Raw genomic sequence first — 18,218 nt, forward strand, 5'->3', positions numbered from 1 at the left:
ACATATATGCAGGGATCCCCCAACCAGCAGAAACTACTTGTTTTTATTGCTTTGAATATTAATTTTAAATTAAAATATATGTCACACTCATTTTCACGTAATTTGTTTGAAATCATATTAGGTAGATATCACAATCATAAAATCTTGAAATTTTTCATACATCCTTTTTTTTTATTGTTTGTAAATACTTATTGATAGACCAATTTTGGGTAAATAATTACTTAAGTTACTCGGGCCCAAAACGGGCTTAAACTACATAAATTTGGTATCAAACAAAAGAGGAAAAATTCCACGAGAAAAATTCAGGCGCTCCTTGGCGATTTATTTTCTAGTTTTTGTGAAATTCACAAAAGAAAATTTAAAAGGTTTACGCGATTATAGCTAAAAGTAGCTGTGTTGCCAGATCCCAAATTTTGGATACTCGAACACGCGGGCTTTTTAAATCTTTTGTTCGTACTATTTTCAACAAACGAAAATATTGTTGAGTTTACAATATTTCTTGATTTTATGGAACAAATAAAGTTCAGAATGCCTTGGCAGCCGAATATTCCTCGAATTTAGACTTTAGATTAAAATATTTGGCGGTCAAACAACGCGCCAAATAAAAAAGTGCATTTGCCAACACTGAAATCCAGCTTTAGCTGATTTTCCCAAGTTTTAACACTGAAATATACCTTGTTTTCAAATATTAAATCGATTACTTGTGAGGATTTATCGATTATATATGCGAATAATCGATAACTATTCATGCTATTCGATTGTGGTTGTTCTATCGGCATACTTCCCATCTCTAACTTGTTGTTTTTGTTTTCGAGTTGAGAGTCGCGGACGGAAACGCGCGCACAAAATAATAATAAAAAATACAAGTGAACAAGATGAAACATAATTAAAAAAAAAGCCAAAGAATAAATAGCACTTAACAAAAAGAGTGTCGTATAAACCTAATTAAATCTAGTCAATTAAAAAAAAAACGCGCAATGGAGGAAACGTCAACAGCAACAACATTGAGAAACGGTTATGCGGTGGCGGGTGGCGATGTGGGTGTTGGGGTTGGTAACGGAATTGTTGCTCTAGACTCCGCCAGTGCGGTATATGAAGAAAAACTAAAACAGGAAGATCCCAATGAAATTACCGCTATTCCGCGTTATGGCCTGAAGCTAAAATTCGATCATGTTTGGCCCGAGCGACGGAATCAGAATCTGCGTCCAAGTATTAAGCAAACATTGCCCATGGTGCCGCTGGTATGCAGGTAAGCGAATACAACTTATCCCCCCTTTCCTGATGCTGGGTCCAAAAACAACAACAGGCGTACATTTTATACATAATTAATTAGTGCCCCAACAATAATGCGAAATCAATAATTCACTGTGTGTCTCTTTTTTTCCTCATTCACTTGCTTGGTGTCGCTGATGCCTATTCGGGGGTATAGTCGGGTGCGTGCCAAATATAGATATAGAGCCAGGTCCTGGAATATGAAACACACACACACACTTGACTGGGGCTAATTCCCATAAAGTGAATAAATTTGAAATACCCTTTACATAAAGGGGCATACCGCAATCATATGGAGAATATCTTATTTATGTGATATTATTACCGATCTTTTCAGTATATTTGAATTTTGAAAATCATAGGTTGAACTTTGCCCCCTATAGTATGCAATAAACAACCCACAAACTTTTCGACTTGTGCATTAAAATTTATCCTCGAAGTAATCATTGCTTATGGACAATTGATCAATTTATAAAGTTATAATTTGATGGAAACAATCAAAACCTTTTGTACCTATTAAGGAACGAAGTTCCCTTTATTTCAACACATATAGAAAATTAGAAAACAGGCAATAATGGATGCTTTTCATCGACCTTTTATAGGGTAACTTGATGTAGGCACTTGAAATTAGTTGTTCTCTTTTCTATTGTACTCTTGGCGCCAACTAAATGTCATTAAATGGCAGTGGGAAAAGGCTGAAAGGACATCACGCAACCAAGCAGGCATCGTGTGTGTATGTAGGAGCAGGGTAGGCCTACAAGGAATCCAACAAAAAAAAAAAAAACAGAAACTGTCATAAGTCCACTGTATTGTAAGTTCTAAATTTCAGATAATATAATGATGAAAAAAACTATTAGTATTAATTTTGAAACTAATTCAAATTATATGTAAGAGAGTAGTATTATCGGTGAAAGATCTAGATGCTAATTTGAGGTGGGAAAATCAAAGTTTGATTAGTTTACTTTCGACTCGCTTCAACTTATGTACATATGTACAAATATTAGGCCAATTTTTTATTGTAGGTTTAAATATCTTCTGTTCTAGATTAACAGCTTGTTGACAGTTTTTCTACATATTATTCTTCCAAATTGTATTCAAAAATGATCTAAGAGATAGATTTATTCATCGATCTACAAGTTTCCAGTCATGCCTGTTGGTATTTTTTTAAGCTAATGCATTGAGTAAAACTTTAACAGCCACAAAAAATTATTTAAAGCCTTATCAAAAAAAAAAAAAAAAAAACATTAGCCGATAAAGGAACACGTTGAACAAGGAATTTTTTGTGAAGAGTTAAGTAAAGTACGTCTTATCAATAAGGTCGTTTACCTGGAATGGAGAATATTTTCATTGTTCTTGTTGGAATTTTTTTATTGATAAAAAAAACTTTTGAACCTTAACGTCGTTTTGCTATTTCTAGGTTTCATTTCAATATAAGTATCGATCTTAAGGATCGTTTTGAATAAACTTAATTTTCGGCTTCAGAGCATTTAAAAATCGTTACCTTAGTTAAGAAGATTATAATTTGAATGCAAAAAGGTAAAAACATCCATCAAAAAAATTTTTCCGCTTCTCTTTGAGCGAATGTCACAACAACAAAAAAGTAATCTGATTAGGCCTATCCCTGGATTTCATACAACGAATTTCAGTTCAGTGAAGTTCGCCCAGTTGGCTTTCCCGCATAGTTTTGGCGCCAACAATGTTGAATTTGCCTTTCATTTCTGTGGAAATTGGCTTCTTTTTTTGATTTTTTTTGTTCCTGTAGTCTGCCCGCATTGGCGCCAAGTAGGGCGTTCAGTCCTGTTTGCGTGTCCCGGCCACATTTGGTGGCTTGAATACAAAAGAATGTTTTACTCTTGTGTGTTAGCTCGGCTCGACTCGGTTGTCGTTTTTCATAGAAAAGTTTTTTTTCCATACAGTTTTGGTCCCATTTATGCATTTCTTTGTTTCTGTTTTGAAAACGGAACTGACCTCAACCAACTGTCGGTCCACAAAGTTTTCACTTGTCATATACATAAGATGATGTAGAGCAATGAACTTGCTTTATTTTATTTCTTGTTGAAATTATTGGAAATTTATAAAATGCTTATACCAATTTCGAATTTTGTTAAGAGAGTAATCATATCAAAGAGTCTTTTCCACGATCTAAAAGTTATTTATTTAATAAGCGATTTAATGGCGACTCGAAAAGTACTCTTCCAAATGCTTAAAATGTTAATGAGCAACCCTTTTGGAAAGACAAATCAACAAATACTCATTGACGATATACATATGTAGATATGTATATATTTATTTATATAAAAGGTTTTTCTCAAGAAGTACAAGTTTTTTATTTTGATTTTCTTTGTCAACGTCCTGAGATTTCTCTGTACATATGTATGTATGTACATACATACAAGACATGTTGCTGGCTAAGTAATGAAGTCAACATAAAATACTTTACTTCAGCCAGTGTCGAATTAAGTAAATCCAAAACCCTAAATATTATTTCGTCGATTTCGAGCCAATTTAAAAAAGTTGTATCTCTATTAAATAGCAATTTAGCGTTCAAGACTGGGAAAAACTTCATTAAAATTTAGCTCTCGAGAAAGAAATTAAAGCTGTTTTTTGGGGAATAAATGATAAAAAATTATCCAAATGATTAAATGGTCAATTTTACATGATATAACTAACCTAGGTAACCACATTTATTTGCAGCAAGTGTATATGAATCTGGGAATATAATTTCTTGTTGGGAGGAAAGTGGGTCTTTGATTCATTTGCATTTGATTGAAATGTGTTAACTGTGATAAAGGTGTGAATTGAATTTATTTAGCAAATTTTTTTGATGATGACTAATTTTTAATAAATTTTTCGTAACGTGTAAGTGCCAGAATAGTATTATATGTTTATATGTATATGCGATAGGTGAGTCTGGGTATAAATAATCTTATCTTGAATTCAATTGATAGCATGATTGTAAATATTTAATAGAATTTCATTTTGGGGAAACTACCTTTCCCATATATTGCAACACTATTTCTCTTTGTAATGTTATCTGAAAAATTATTTTCGTGCCTCGTTCTCTCTAAAATAAAACAGATAATATTTTTTGTCCATTTTTTATATGTGTTTAGGTAGGAACTAATAAAAACTGAATTCAGTTGCTAGTTGGTTTTGATATCAAAACAATGTTCTTTGTTTTTGTTTGCCTTATCGTGATGCATGTTCAACTTAATTGCTTGTCACTGTTCGCTTCAGCTAAAAATAATTTTTTTTTTTAAAGTTTACTAGACTTTTTTTAAGCTAATCATTTTATAGAAATTTTATCAAGTTTTGAATAGAAAGAAAAGTCGACATTGCTGACCAATGGAAACGATACTCTCTTTAGCCAAAAATGTTATTTTCCCCATTTTAGTCATCAACTTATATTATAAGCAGCTAAGAGTCTGAAAGACGATTAGAAAAGAACCTCCAGTAAAGGCTAACTAATCTGCCTTTTATTCTGATAAGATTTCACACACAAAGAGTGACCCACTTTTAACACATAATGCACAGAAAGTTGACTGATTTTTTTTATAGTATGTTTATAAAATGTACATCTGACTTCAGGGGAATGTCATACTATGACTTACGATATTCAACTAACAATATGTAATAACATTGCTCTACGTTGAAATGTAAATAAAAAGGAGATTACTTTTAAAAATAAGTTACACACATATATGTATGTATGTATGTAAGATTCATTGACAACTAAAACCAATCGAACGAACGAAAAGGTTAGAAAAATTTAAATTTGCAAACACTTCACTCTTTACACTTAATGTACATTTTTAATTTTACACAGTCATAAATTAATCTGTAAACATTTATGATTTGAAACAAATAACCAAATGAAAATCAGCCGTTTGAAGGCCAACAGCATTCAGAAATTCAATATTAAATGAACTTGCTTTAAATTTAATTATCTCAAATTTAGTTTAGTTTTGTGTAAATTTTGAATCCTAAATTCTTTCCAATCCAAGCATTGTTCGTTAGTCAGTTAATTAGATACGTATAAATCTCACAGTATTACTTTGCTAATAATGATTAAATAACTAACTGTTACCAACCTTATCATAGTATCAAAACTGTTTTTTTTTATCAAGATTCTAATATATGTATGGATTAATGCAATATTTCCCTGATTTGAATGTACATATTTGAATTTGTGGATATCAAAAAGCTGTCAATTTGTAAGAAAAATATCTTTTAATTTAACTCATAACTCTTGGGATAAATAGTGCCTTAAAAATTTTTGTTTTTAGTTTATTTTACACATATGTTAGAGGCCTTGGGCATCACTTGGTTATTATGAAGATGAAAAAGAAAAGAACTTGTAAGCTTTCCTTTTTGCAGTCTACATGTGTACAATCACTTGAAGGATCCCGTTGAGTGGGTTCAATGTAACTTGGATGGCAATATTCCAACAAATTTCCGTTTTCCTTATTGCTCCCCAAGACCAATCACAAATAGCACAGACTAGGGACTTTAAAAGATACAAGAAATGTGGCGCCTGGAGGAAAGTACACACACACGCAGAGTACATTTTGTCGCACATAATATGGGGACGATGAGGGGGGATATTTTCCTCTTTTTTTGGCACTCATCCAGGCGAATCAGAAAACTCCTCCCAGAGCTGAAAAGAAAATCTGTCAATGTTTTCACCCCAAGCATGTGTTTGTTTGTAAATGGATAATAAAACAGTTTCCTTTTGCTTTTCTCCAGTTTTAGCTCCATTTTCATCTTGTGAAATGCTCATCCAGGTCGACAGAGACCCAAATATAGCACTCTTTATTATTGTTTTTTTAGACTATTGAGTGACAATGTGTGTGCAGAGAATTTTCTCAGTTTTCCCCCACTTTATGTTTGTTTTTGGTGAGGCCGATTTGATATTTATGGAATATATTTTGATGGAAGTTTTTCGAATCATTCAATCGCTAAGCTCCCTAAAAGTCTCGCATCAATCTTATTTTTAGATAAATGCATTGACAGTAAGCCAGAGGAATAAATTTCAATTGCTTGTGCGACTGACAAACTATATTAAACAATTTAGATAGTGAATGATGAACATTAAATCACCTAATTGCTTAAATACTTCGAAGTTATAGGGCATTAAATTGGCTTATAGTTATTAGAATGTCAGTAGCGATTATTCCTTCTGTGTAGAAAGTAGAATGAATTTTATCTTAATCTGAAGAAAACAAAAGACTATTGAATTAAATTTTATTCCATTTACTTACTTACTACAACTACTAAGTTGCACTCAATTTCGCTACATGAAATAACTTTTGTTTTTTAATAATTGAATTACTCAACTAAGTACCAAATGACCAATAAGCAAGTTCTTAAATATGAAACATATTTTAAGCTTGTTAAAGTCAAGAAATTAATCCCACAATCGTTGAGTTGGCAAGCTTCTTTTGGTCCCTTGATAAAGCTCACCTTACCCATTGTTGCCCTTACTCACTTATCCCCTTGGCAATAACTTAGTTATAAATTAATTTTCATCAGGCCATTTCATTTCATTTCATTTTTCCCCTTTTACGTTGGTGTTGGTGGCAGGCAGGCAACCTGCAACAATATCTGACCAACTTCATTTGTTACTTGCCACAAGCAATTTGTGTCCTCTCAACTCACTTGACCCCACATTGACCCGAGTCTCGTCCCTTCATTGCCACTCATAAATTGCCAGTGCAAAAGTTTGTTGAGCTCTGCTGAACAACATTTTTATATTCTTTTCCTCTTCTTTTTTGTTGACGAGAGTTCTCCAATTCAATTAAAAAACTATTTTTTGGTCATAAAAATGCCTTAGGCTTGTACTGCAATAGTTTGTGACTTAAATGGGTCATTTTCCAGGTTGAGGATTAGATATTTAATCCAATGGTCGGTTTGATTAAAGAATTGTTATGGTTTGATCTGAAAAAGTTCTGAGAATATTAGGAAAGGGTTTTCATACTTATATCCTGACTTAATTGAAGTTGGAGATGATGATAAAAATGATTTGCTTATAGAGTATTCTCTTTATTATTTCGTGTTAAGAGATATGCGATACTGGAGTGATGTAATCTTGCTTTATACTAGTTTTAGCTTCAAGCTTATACTATGTCCATTGCCATTGAGAATATCTTTAAAAAAGTCTGTTGATTTATGAACTTGACATATTTTTATAAAGACAAACTTCTCTTCAAGTTGCCCATGATTTTAAGATCTTACTATAACTTAAATTCTTAAAACACTGTTATACAGTAAGTCGTAATTTATATTTCATTTTTCAATCTTGGAGACAATTTTCGTATTCATTCACAAAATAGTAATAATAAATAAAATAAAACCAAACAATCAGAAATTAGATTAAGAAATAGCGGTTGCTCCTTCTAAAGGATTGGGTAAGTTAAGCTCTGGTTATCTTACGGATGTTTATGTATGTATGTATATCCTCCGACAGGATCATCATTCAGCATCATAATGAATCGCCATGAGGGCATCATGTGCAATGGTTGCGGTAAAGTATCCTTTACCGGTCGTTGTTATCGCTGTTTAATTTGCAGCGATTTTGATATTTGCGCTGAATGCTATGAGAATGATTTCACAACTGCCGAACATCCTTTCGATCATCCCGTGAAATGTGTCTATACGTTGGCAGATGTGGAGTTATATTTTGGTGCCGAATACATAAGCAGTGATCCACCTCAGAGCTATCGCTGTCCTTACTGCAAACAGTGGGGTTTCAATGAATCGACATTCTTGGAGCATGTCTCTTCAATGCACACAAATGCTAGCCCTTTATTAGTGTCCACCATGGTTACTCTGTTCGAACAGCAACAGGCATCACGCCTTTTCCTGGAGGACGAACAATTGGCAGCGTTTTCTGCTAATGCTAATTCGAGAAATGCGCTAATGAATCGTTCAAGGATTACTTTGGATTTATATCTAGAACCTCTTAATCCCGATGGTAGTTACCGGAATCGAAGAAGTCAAGAGACATGCCCACATGCCGCGACCCATAAGAATGAAGGACGTCGTGGAGCAGCACAGCAGAATGCTGCTATTGTTCATGGGCCAGTGCAGCCACCGCAAATTCAAATTGGATCTACAGGTTATAATGATTCCCGTTGTGTTCCTGTTGTCCAGTAACATCAACACTTCAGCGATAGCAATACTAACTTCTCGTCCCTCTTGTGTAGAACTAAGTGTGGCTCCTCTAGGTGGTTCTCTTGGTAGTGGTGGTGGACAGTATGTTAATTTCGCAGAACCATTGAACCCACGCCGTCGGGGACGTCCCAGGGCAGGAGAACGTATACGTTTCAATGTGCCACCAATAGATAATCTTCGGTTTACCATTTCTGAGGCGGAACGTAACCGATTAAATTTTATGATACCTCCTGCGGAGCTCAATGCACAATCTTCCTATAATCAACAGCATCATCAACAGCAGCATCATCATCATCATCATCGCCACCGTCATCATCATCATCACCATCATCCTTATCAGATGCCACAATCTGGCTCATCGTCTTCCACAACAGCCCAACAGAGTATAAATGGTGGCCATCCCACTCTGAACGATATGATGCGTTTCTATCAGAACCATATTATTCCGCTACCGCTACCTCTGCCAAGCGGATCATCGCGGCCATCTCCCACGCCAGGTAGTTTAACCCCCCATAACCAAATCACACAATAGAGAATTCAAAAATTCACCACGATCATCATTCTTTTTTGTCTCAGACAGTTTACTACGCGAACCCAGACCTAGACAGGGCGGCCTCATTAGGGTTTCTGGACCCCATGGATCTTTAATCCATGTTAGTGGCGGTCGTGGTCTTGGTAGTGGTGGTGGCGGTGCTGCAACTGGATCGGCTAATTCGGCTGGCTCCTCGCAACGTCAAAGCAATGGAAATGATAATAATAATGCTGGTGCTGCCTTACGATTGCCAATGCGACCACATGACGATGAAGGCTCCAGGACACAAAGCGATGAGGAGCGTCAGCGATTTCTTTGCTATCGCTTTCGGACACTGGAAATTACGACCGATCAGAATATATTCCTTGTACAACGAGCTGAATTTGTGGCCCAGCTATTTGCCTCGGCCCTAAGCGATGAACAACTTCAATTTAATGTGCATAATGAGGAAAATTCTATGACAACTACTCCAAATATCATTACTAATCCCATAGCCGCTCCCAAGTTGCGGCGAACACGTTTAAATGGCGAATCTGTTGGCGCTGGCGATGCAGAACCTCAATTATCGCCGCGGTGATTGAAATATGAATTCATTTTATTTACTTTCTAACTTACCTTTGATTTGCTCCAATACTCTTCCCCCTTCCCCCTTCCCCACGCCTCTTTCTCGAACGCGTGAGGGTGTGTCTCAAATTTTCAGTTTTCAGTTCACGGATCCAATTCAGAGCAACCAACTATAAATTCATGTTTAAATTAAAATCCGAAATTCTCAAAATTCTAAAAAAAATTACAAATAAGTCAATCCCAAGTTCTTAAGATGCAACACTTCGAGACTAACCAATATACTTGAAAAGAAATTTTTAGATATATTTATAAATCTAAATTGTATAAGGTGCTAAAAAATTATTTATATTTTTTGCGTCTCTTAGTTAATTGTTGCTTGGAGCTCATTTTGTAAAAATAAATTCTAAATAATTTTGGTAATGAATTTAATTATGAAATTCAGTTTTTGAATTCGATTATCACTTATAAAGGACTCGAAAGCCATGAGTAAACTAAAAAAAAAACTATATGCTAGAAATATTTAAGTCACTCAGAAATAAACTATTAGACTACAAAATATTGTTTAAAAAAGGACTTGCCTAAACTGAATATTGTCAGTCTTGTCATCAACTCAGCAATGTCGTAAAATTTATTTGGTTTTTATAGGTAATATCACCGTATGGATCAAAGGCTAATGGGACGATAGCAAAAAGAATAAAAAGTCTTTCATTTTTTGTTTATATTTCTTGCTTTTAATGCCGTTTTACAACACTTAATAATAAAAAGAAAGTATAATTTCTCGCCAGTTAAAATAAGATACAAATATCGAAAGAATTTGAGCTACATATGTAGGATTTTATTGATTGCTTTTGTTTTCTGTGATTATTTACTATGTAAATAATAAAAATTTGAGCAGAAATTTCGAAGATACGACAAGAAATTGACAAAAATACTATTTAAAAACTCAAAACTTGTTCTAAAAATCATTTTTATATAGTATACCATTTATCTCAGTTTAAGTGCAGTTTCAAAAAGCCTGAAATCTTGAAATAATCTGCTATAATTTTGGAAATTTTGTCACACAGTGTAATTAATAATAATGAACAACGAAGGAAGTGAACTAGATAGATGCTGTAGATCTCTATAACTTTAACTTTGCTTCTAAATAAGGTGATACTTGGGTGGAAAATACTCTTATATATCATTGGGGGGAAACAATCCTTTAAAAGTCATTAAAACACGATCTTCATCTCTTGAATTCAAAATATGAACTGATTTTTATTAACAAACGTCTTGTGTATATAAATGAATTCTTAGACTCTAGGAGGCGACAATTGTTCTTAAAAATGCTTATTCTAATGTTTTTATTTCATGCATAGCGTTGGCGACTTAATATTGCACAGTTGTTATAATCTTAAGTGCTTTTCCTCAGAGTGTGGACGCATGTTTTGTTTAGAGTCAAGCAATAATTGTCATATGAATCTTTATGACTTGTTTTTGTTTTATGTTTTGTATATTTCGTTGGTCCATCTTTGGTGAATGGTTCATGGTTTGGTGAAGCCATTTCAGATGAACGCGATGTTTATTCTTAAACAGTCATTCCAAAGTCTTTAGATGCTAATAAATGTTATTAAAATGAAATATACACTTTAAGCTTACATTCTGTACACTTACATAAATATGTATAATGTATTTATTAGCTGTGCTTTACTAGACAGCTGTATGGTTAGATCTTTAGCTGAGATACCGTGTAAGAAACAATACAATTTGCCCTCAACTTTAATGATATATCACGACTGCTTCAACATAAATGCCACCTGCTTAGATATGAATTTATGTATGCATAAGACAACAATGTAATGGAATTTCAATTAGCATAGTCACCATTAAGCCATACCATTTGTATATTTTTTACAATTTGTTTTACACTCAATAATCATAAAAAATATATATATATGCAATTTAAAGAGAAACCAAAAAACGATACAAAAAAGGTTTCTCTGTTGCTGTCATTGGCAGTTGCCTCCCACCCACATGTTGACTGTATATGCATATTTATATATATGTACATTTGTACATGAGTACATATAGCACAAAAGTCTTTCGCATAATTGCTACAGGCATTCCATTCATGGTTTGCCTCAAAGGGATTGTTCCATATCCTTTTCCGACTACGCAGCGCAAACAAGGATGCATGCGCACAGTTGCGCTTCAATTTCATTTATCCAATTATTTTCAATTATAAAAATGAAATTTTATCTTATTATATTATAAGCATAATTTTTTTTTTTTTTGTTATTGTGTTTCTTTTTTCCTTCTTTTCAATTTTTGTTTTGCCACTTGGCAATTTATATAATTAAGCAAACACAGTTTGTGTGGGTGATGGCGAGGGGCGAGAAGACAGTGTACATTTTGCAGAGACTCGTTATGGCTAATAATAATGGCAAATACGAAAAGAAGGCCTAAACGTATCGCGTACACATACATATAATGGCTGTGATTTGAAAATCCAAGCACGCGAGTCTGTTGACTTTTTAATTAGACTCAATAATGGGCGACTTTATGCGATTTGTGCAAACTTGGAGACTATTTCTGAGCATTTGGGTCACCCTCCTTTTATTTTTCGCTTAGTCTGATCATTTGAATCAGTTAGAGTAATTGGATAATGACAACTGTTTATTGTAGTTAGGCAAATGAATGAAATTAGGTCTCTACATTATTAGGAAAAAAGGTTTGTTCAGCGAATTAATTCAAAGGGAATTTCTAGTATACGAAAATTTCAATTTCTTTTTAAACACGTTTGGAACATTGTTCCACTTTTATAACAGCAAGATTAATATGTTTGTAAAAATACTGTATTTTATTTGATTATGTTAAAATTAAAGAAAAGTAAACAGTTAGTTAGTTTTATTTGTTGCCTTTAAAGCGAAACTATATTAGGTAGATTTTTTAAAAATTCTCTATTAAGAAAACGGTCTTGATTAACGCCTGAAACCGATTCAAAAACGAGAACCCAATTGGCAACAAGCTGACATGAAAACGACATCGAAGTTTAAAATCATTATAAAATTCTTTAATTGGTTTTTTAATCATGAAAAACAAATCAGAATTTCTTCTTGAAGCTTTTGAGAGTCTACAAAAAAGTCTATGTAGAGTAAATTAACAATATTGTTCACTCATCAAATATCTAGAGAAGCCAAAGCTAATCTCATGATAGACTTTTATTTGCTGCTAAGTCTGCTATAAATTAATCTTGTTGGTCAAATGCTAAGCCCATTTCATTGGGTTTAAGAGATTGCCCCCCAGACACATTAGCTAGTTTTACCCACGGAACCACCCCAAATTTGTGTGCTTGACTTTGGCTCGTGGCGACAGTGAGACACTGACCTTGACAAATGGTATGAGCTTGGGTTAGAAACCTCCCATTAAAGCCGATATGCGTGTGCTAACAACCCCAAGTCAAATTTCACACAATAATTATGACATCATCATCCTGTTTTGGGGGATTTATTTTGGCGGTAATTTGAATAGTGAAAAACTGATTCCATTTTCTTTTCCTTTTCTTGGCAGATATGCGGCCTACTACTGGAAGGTGTCGCGTGAAGGTCGTCGTGTCTATATGGACTACTATTATATGGAGAATGGTAAGCAAATTTATGGTGTACCCATTGGTGGCATTGGCGGTGGAACCATCGGACGTGGTTATGCTGGCGAGTTTTGTCGCTTTCAAATGCGTCCTGGCATCTATGAATACAATACGGTGCTGGCCAATCAGTTTATAGTCACCATTAAAGATCAAAAGGGCTGTACCATATTTCAGAGTTTACTCTCCAAATGCAGGTGAGAACAACAAAAGAAACAAATACTAAATATATGTGTATATCTATTGTCTAGATCAGATCGACTTTCATGCAAAGACTTTCACCAAATATGCCTTTAGCTTTGTTTTCACTTTCTTTCGCTTTTTCTCAAATTTTCCCATTTGGTTGTATGTATGTATTTGTTATTCGTGTTTCGTATATTCACATTTGCATGCTGTCAATTTGAGTGAGATTGTTGTTTTTCTTTTTTGCTGTTTTATTTTATCTTGACTCCAATTTCTTTTTTTCTCTCCATTTACAATAAAACAAAAATGGTAAATTATTGATGTATTGATATCGTGTAAATATGTGGATCAATGAACTTTTTTTCCGGGTCATTTCATTTGATACAAAGTTTATGTCAGAAGTGACATGAATACAAATTTGTGTAAATGAGTTTTTTTTTTCGGTAGCAATTATTGTAATGTAGTTGTATCGATTTTCGATTATAAATAACTATTTGTATAGTGAAAAAACACGGTCATTAAAATGTCGGTTTAAGTAATGACTTAATTGTTTGAAATACATAAATAGATTAACCACAGCTGAGTAATAAATCTAAACCACATGGTAAACAAGTGGTTAGACAAGAGACATTTGAAAGTGTCCACATGAATTTAGTTTCTAAACTTTTCATACAAATTCATTTCAGTTTGATTTCTCTTCCTTTAAAAAGTATTAGGTTCCTTTTATGAAACATTGTAGGCCATCTAAAATCTAATAAAATTAAACTTTTTGTCATGAAAAGCTTAGATGAAGCTATAAGAACTTAACTTAATATTTACATCATCGTAAGAAAAACTTAACTCTAAATTAGTATGTGTAGTAAAACCTAAACCCGATGGGATAAGTTGTTTTCGATATATTAAAGTGAAAAAAAGGTTCAGTAAAGTTGGGAGTAGGCCAAACGCGGCTTTCCTCTACGACTATTAAAAAATCCATTTAATCTAATATTCCGCATTAGATATAGAATGTCATTATGAAAAAACATGATTTCGATTACAAGTTTTTCCCCTAATATCAACCAAGTTCTTAGTCATTCAATCTCTTATTGCCCCAAAAGTTTGCACTATTTTCAAACATTTTTTATATGGATCTTTAACATACTAACTATGATAGATGTATCGCAAATTTCTACATAAACACATTGATAATTTTAAGTGTTCCTAAACTATCATCTATTGCACACATTTTGGTGATAAAACAAAAAGTTAGTTTTAATTTTCATATAAAAATTTAAAATAATTTTTTATTCTCTCATTTTTCGATGCGCACAAAAATTGTTGACAAAATATCAAAAATCTGACAACGACAACAAACATTCATGAACAAAAACACGAATCACTTGGATATAAAACGATCGATCGATTGTCCAATAATCGAATATTATGGGTTTTGATGTTTTTTCTTTCTTGTTCTTTTTTGGGGATACTTTTGCACTTTTGGTTCGTATTGGTTTCTGCTTTTTGCTTTGCACCCAAAACCATTCACATAAAGTAGCACCAACAAAAGATCATCATCATCAACAACAGCATCGAAAGCAGAAGCAGATAGTTCAACTATTAATAACAATGACACGGAAGCGGATGAGGATGAGAAATCGAGAACTAAATGTCAACTGCCCAATTGCAGCAGCAGTCGTTCCCGTCAACCCCTGAGCACTTGGCATTCAAATATCGATGATTCCCGATGCAGTTATACAGGGCTATATCCACGCTCTTGGACTGAGTATGATCTCTCGCATTATGGTGTACGATTAATATGTCGTCAGATATCACCGGTCATACCACATGATTATAAAGAATCAAGTTTACCCTGCGCCGTTTTTGTGTGGAGTGCCGAGAATGTCTGTGACCAGGAGCGAAAGGTTTCAATCACATTTACCTTTAAGAATGGCACTGGGAACAAGAAACAGGATGCCGAGGGCGGTGCTGAATCGCAGTTAATTAATGAAGGACATGCCAAAGGTGTGGCCATTAGGCAAAAGATAGCCGATATGCCATGTAGCTACAATTTGGCATGTCGTGTCTTGCCAGATATAAGTATTACGCGTTGTCCCCAGTTCGATCCGGCTGGCAATGGTGAAGCACTTTGGGCACAATTGAAAGAGCATGGCCAGTTAAGTGATGAGCCTACACAGGAGACACTCAAGAGTAAGTGGGGTGTTACTTTACTTTACTTTAAATTGGTTCATTGTGATTCTATTTCTTTGCAGCCAAGGACATTGGCGTGGCAGTGTGTGCTCATATTGCATTGAAACCGCAAGCATCGCATGAATTGGAATTCGTTTTGGCCTGGGATATGCCGAAAATTCAATTTCCTAGAAAATTAAAAACCCACACACGATATTATACGAAATACTTTGACGACTCTGGTGAGGCTGGACCAAGAATTTGTGAATATGCTCTCAAGCATTACCAGAGCTGGGAACGTCTTATCGATGGGTGGCAGCGACCTATACTAAATGATGAGTAAGTTACTCCAACGAAACCAGCAATGTCTTTCAATTAACAACCGATATCATATTATGTGAGCTTAGAAATCAAAAATGTCTCCAAATCTTTTTATAACAAAATTATGAAAAAAACTATTTTGAGTTTTTTTTATATTTATATTAAAATTTTCTTTTTTTAAATCAAATTGATCGAGATCAATCTCATAAACATAGGCCGGGACAAATGCGGTAAATTTGCTCCCCAAAGATAGTTTTCAAACTATAAGGCATACCAAAGCCTATTGCATACTTTAAGGGCAATTTTCCCCTGGATCCGCCTATGCTAATAACCCCTATTGATAATTATTACACTAAATCATTTAACTTTCATTACTTTCCTTGCAGAGGTCTACCCGAGTGGTATAAATGTGCCATATTCAATCAACTTTACTTCATTTCCGATGGCGGAACAATTTGGCTTAAATGTGACTCTTCGTTGGGCAAGGAATTGGCCTATGATGATCCACGTTTGGCCTACGGTCGTTTTGGTTATCTCGAGGGACACGAGTATCGCATGTATAATACATATGATGTCCATTTCTATGCATCGCCAGCTTTGGCCCATCTCTGGCCAAATTTGCAAGTAAGTTTGCAATTCGATTTCAAAGATGCCATTGCCGCCGAGCTGAATGATACACGCAAAATGCTTTACGATGGCAAAATAATGCCACGAAAGGTTAAGAACTGTGTGCCCCATGATCTGGGTGATCCTGATGAGGGTGAGTTGAAAATTCATAAGGTTTTTACGTAATTGTAATTAAATTTTTTTGATTATCTTGTAGAACCGTTTACCTTAATCAATTGCTATAACATTCACGATGTGAATGAATGGAAAGATCTCAATACGAAATTCGTGCTACAAGTCTACAGAGATTATTATGTACTCAATGAATTGGCTCAGGCCCAGGCGGATAATGCCAGTAAATTTAGTTCAATTGAGTTTATCGATAAGGAGAGTTTGTATGAACTCTATTCCCAGGATAACAAACGCAAGAATTCGGCAGATGAAAAGCAACGTATGTGAAGTTTATAGTTAATAAAAGATTTCTATAATATGTTTTTCCATTTCGCATTTAGAGAATCGCAAATCTGCCTCTATGTACATCAATGAGACCAATGGCAAGGTCTATCTGATGGATGCAATTGGATATCTGAAATCCATGTATGCTGCCTGCAAGGCTATAATGGAGCGGACCATTGAATATGATAAGGACAATGATGGACTCATCGAGAATACAAAAATGCCCGATCAGACCTATGATTCTTGGGTTATGGATGGACCAAGTGCTTATTGCTCCGGCCTCTGGTTAGCATCATTGCAGGCAATGTCTGCCATGGCCACGATTTTGGATCAGCCAAATGATTGCTTACGCTATCAGGATATTCTCGAGAAGGGTAAACATTCGCTGGAAGAGAAACTCTGGAACGGTAGTTACTATCGATTTGATCTTTCGCATAGTCATCGCGACACAATAATGGCCGATCAATTGTGTGGCCATTGGTATTTAAAGTCGTGTGGTTTCGATTACGAAATCTATCCCAAAGAGAATGTTCGCACGGCTTTGAAACGTATTTACGATAACAACGTAATGGGCTTCCATGAGGGTAACATAGGAGCAGCAAATGGTTTCATTGCCAATGTCACCGAACCCTCGAAAGCCGGCCATGTCGATAATAGCAACATACAGGCGGAAGAAGTGTGGCCCGGTGTGGTCTATGCCCTGGCAGCCACCATGATACAAGAGGGCATGTTTGATGAAGCTTTCCAAACAGCTGGTGGCATGTATAAAACTATTTCTCAACGAATTGGAATGAATTTCGAGACGCCTGAAGCTTTGTATGGCGAAAAACGCTATCGTTCTATTGGATACATGCGACCCTTGAGCATATGGTCCATGCAGGTTGCCTGGGAGAGACGTCGGGCATTGCGTGATTAAGTCTTTTATAGTACAATCTCTCAAAAAAGAATAAGAAAAAAGGATCAACAGATCAACCACACTCATGCTAATTGCAAACCAAAGATTTCTTATTTTTCAAGCACAAAAGTTGAGGTTCTCAACGATGTATTTAATTTTAGTTTCCATCTCGAAAGGTGCAAATGATATGAAGAAGAAGGAAATAAATAAAACGTAACGAGCTTATCAATGGGAGGCTGCAAAAACAGAATTTTATTCAAATAGTTTTTAACTTTTACTTCAAATAGCTTTATCTATTCTGTGTATTCGGTGTAAGCCACCACCCCCACCCATCAAGTCTTCTCTAGCTACATACAAAACGTATTATAAAATTATTATAATAATTAAAATCCCATTATGCTAATCTATCTCTCTGTTCAAGTACAACT

At 34.7% G+C, this 18,218-nt stretch overlaps 2 protein-coding genes across 3 annotated transcripts; both read left to right on the plus strand.

Moving 5' to 3' along the window:
• The first annotated feature begins 802 nt into the window (after nt 1-802).
• Nucleotides 803-18,040, plus strand: LOC137572894 (non-lysosomal glucosylceramidase). Of its 2 annotated transcripts, none has more exons than XM_068284746.1 (7): nt 803-1,249; nt 13,091-13,360; nt 14,881-15,533; nt 15,596-15,851; nt 16,220-16,593; nt 16,657-16,890; nt 16,952-18,040. In XM_068284746.1, the coding sequence occupies exons 1-7, from the start codon at nt 978-980 to the stop codon at nt 17,809-17,811; spliced, it is 2,919 nt and encodes a 972-aa protein (XP_068140847.1). In that variant the 5' UTR covers nt 803-977; the 3' UTR covers nt 17,812-18,040. The 2 variants fall into 2 exon arrangements, with proteins under 2 accessions (XP_068140847.1, XP_068140848.1); XM_068284747.1 differs by having other exon boundaries at nt 15,013-15,533.
• Nucleotides 7,544-9,965, plus strand: LOC137572807 (uncharacterized). The gene is made up of 4 exons (XM_068284647.1): nt 7,544-7,679; nt 7,739-8,389; nt 8,478-8,942; nt 9,022-9,965. The coding sequence occupies exons 2-4, from the start codon at nt 7,759-7,761 to the stop codon at nt 9,552-9,554; spliced, it is 1,629 nt and encodes a 542-aa protein (XP_068140748.1). The 5' UTR covers nt 7,544-7,679; nt 7,739-7,758; the 3' UTR covers nt 9,555-9,965.
• Nucleotides 18,041-18,218: the final 178 nt, after the last annotated feature.

Source organism: Drosophila tropicalis, unplaced genomic scaffold (assembly GCF_018151085.1).
Source record: "Drosophila tropicalis isolate 14030-0801.00 unplaced genomic scaffold, ASM1815108v1 contig_393, whole genome shotgun sequence".
Taxonomy (NCBI): domain Eukaryota; kingdom Metazoa; phylum Arthropoda; class Insecta; order Diptera; family Drosophilidae; genus Drosophila; species Drosophila tropicalis.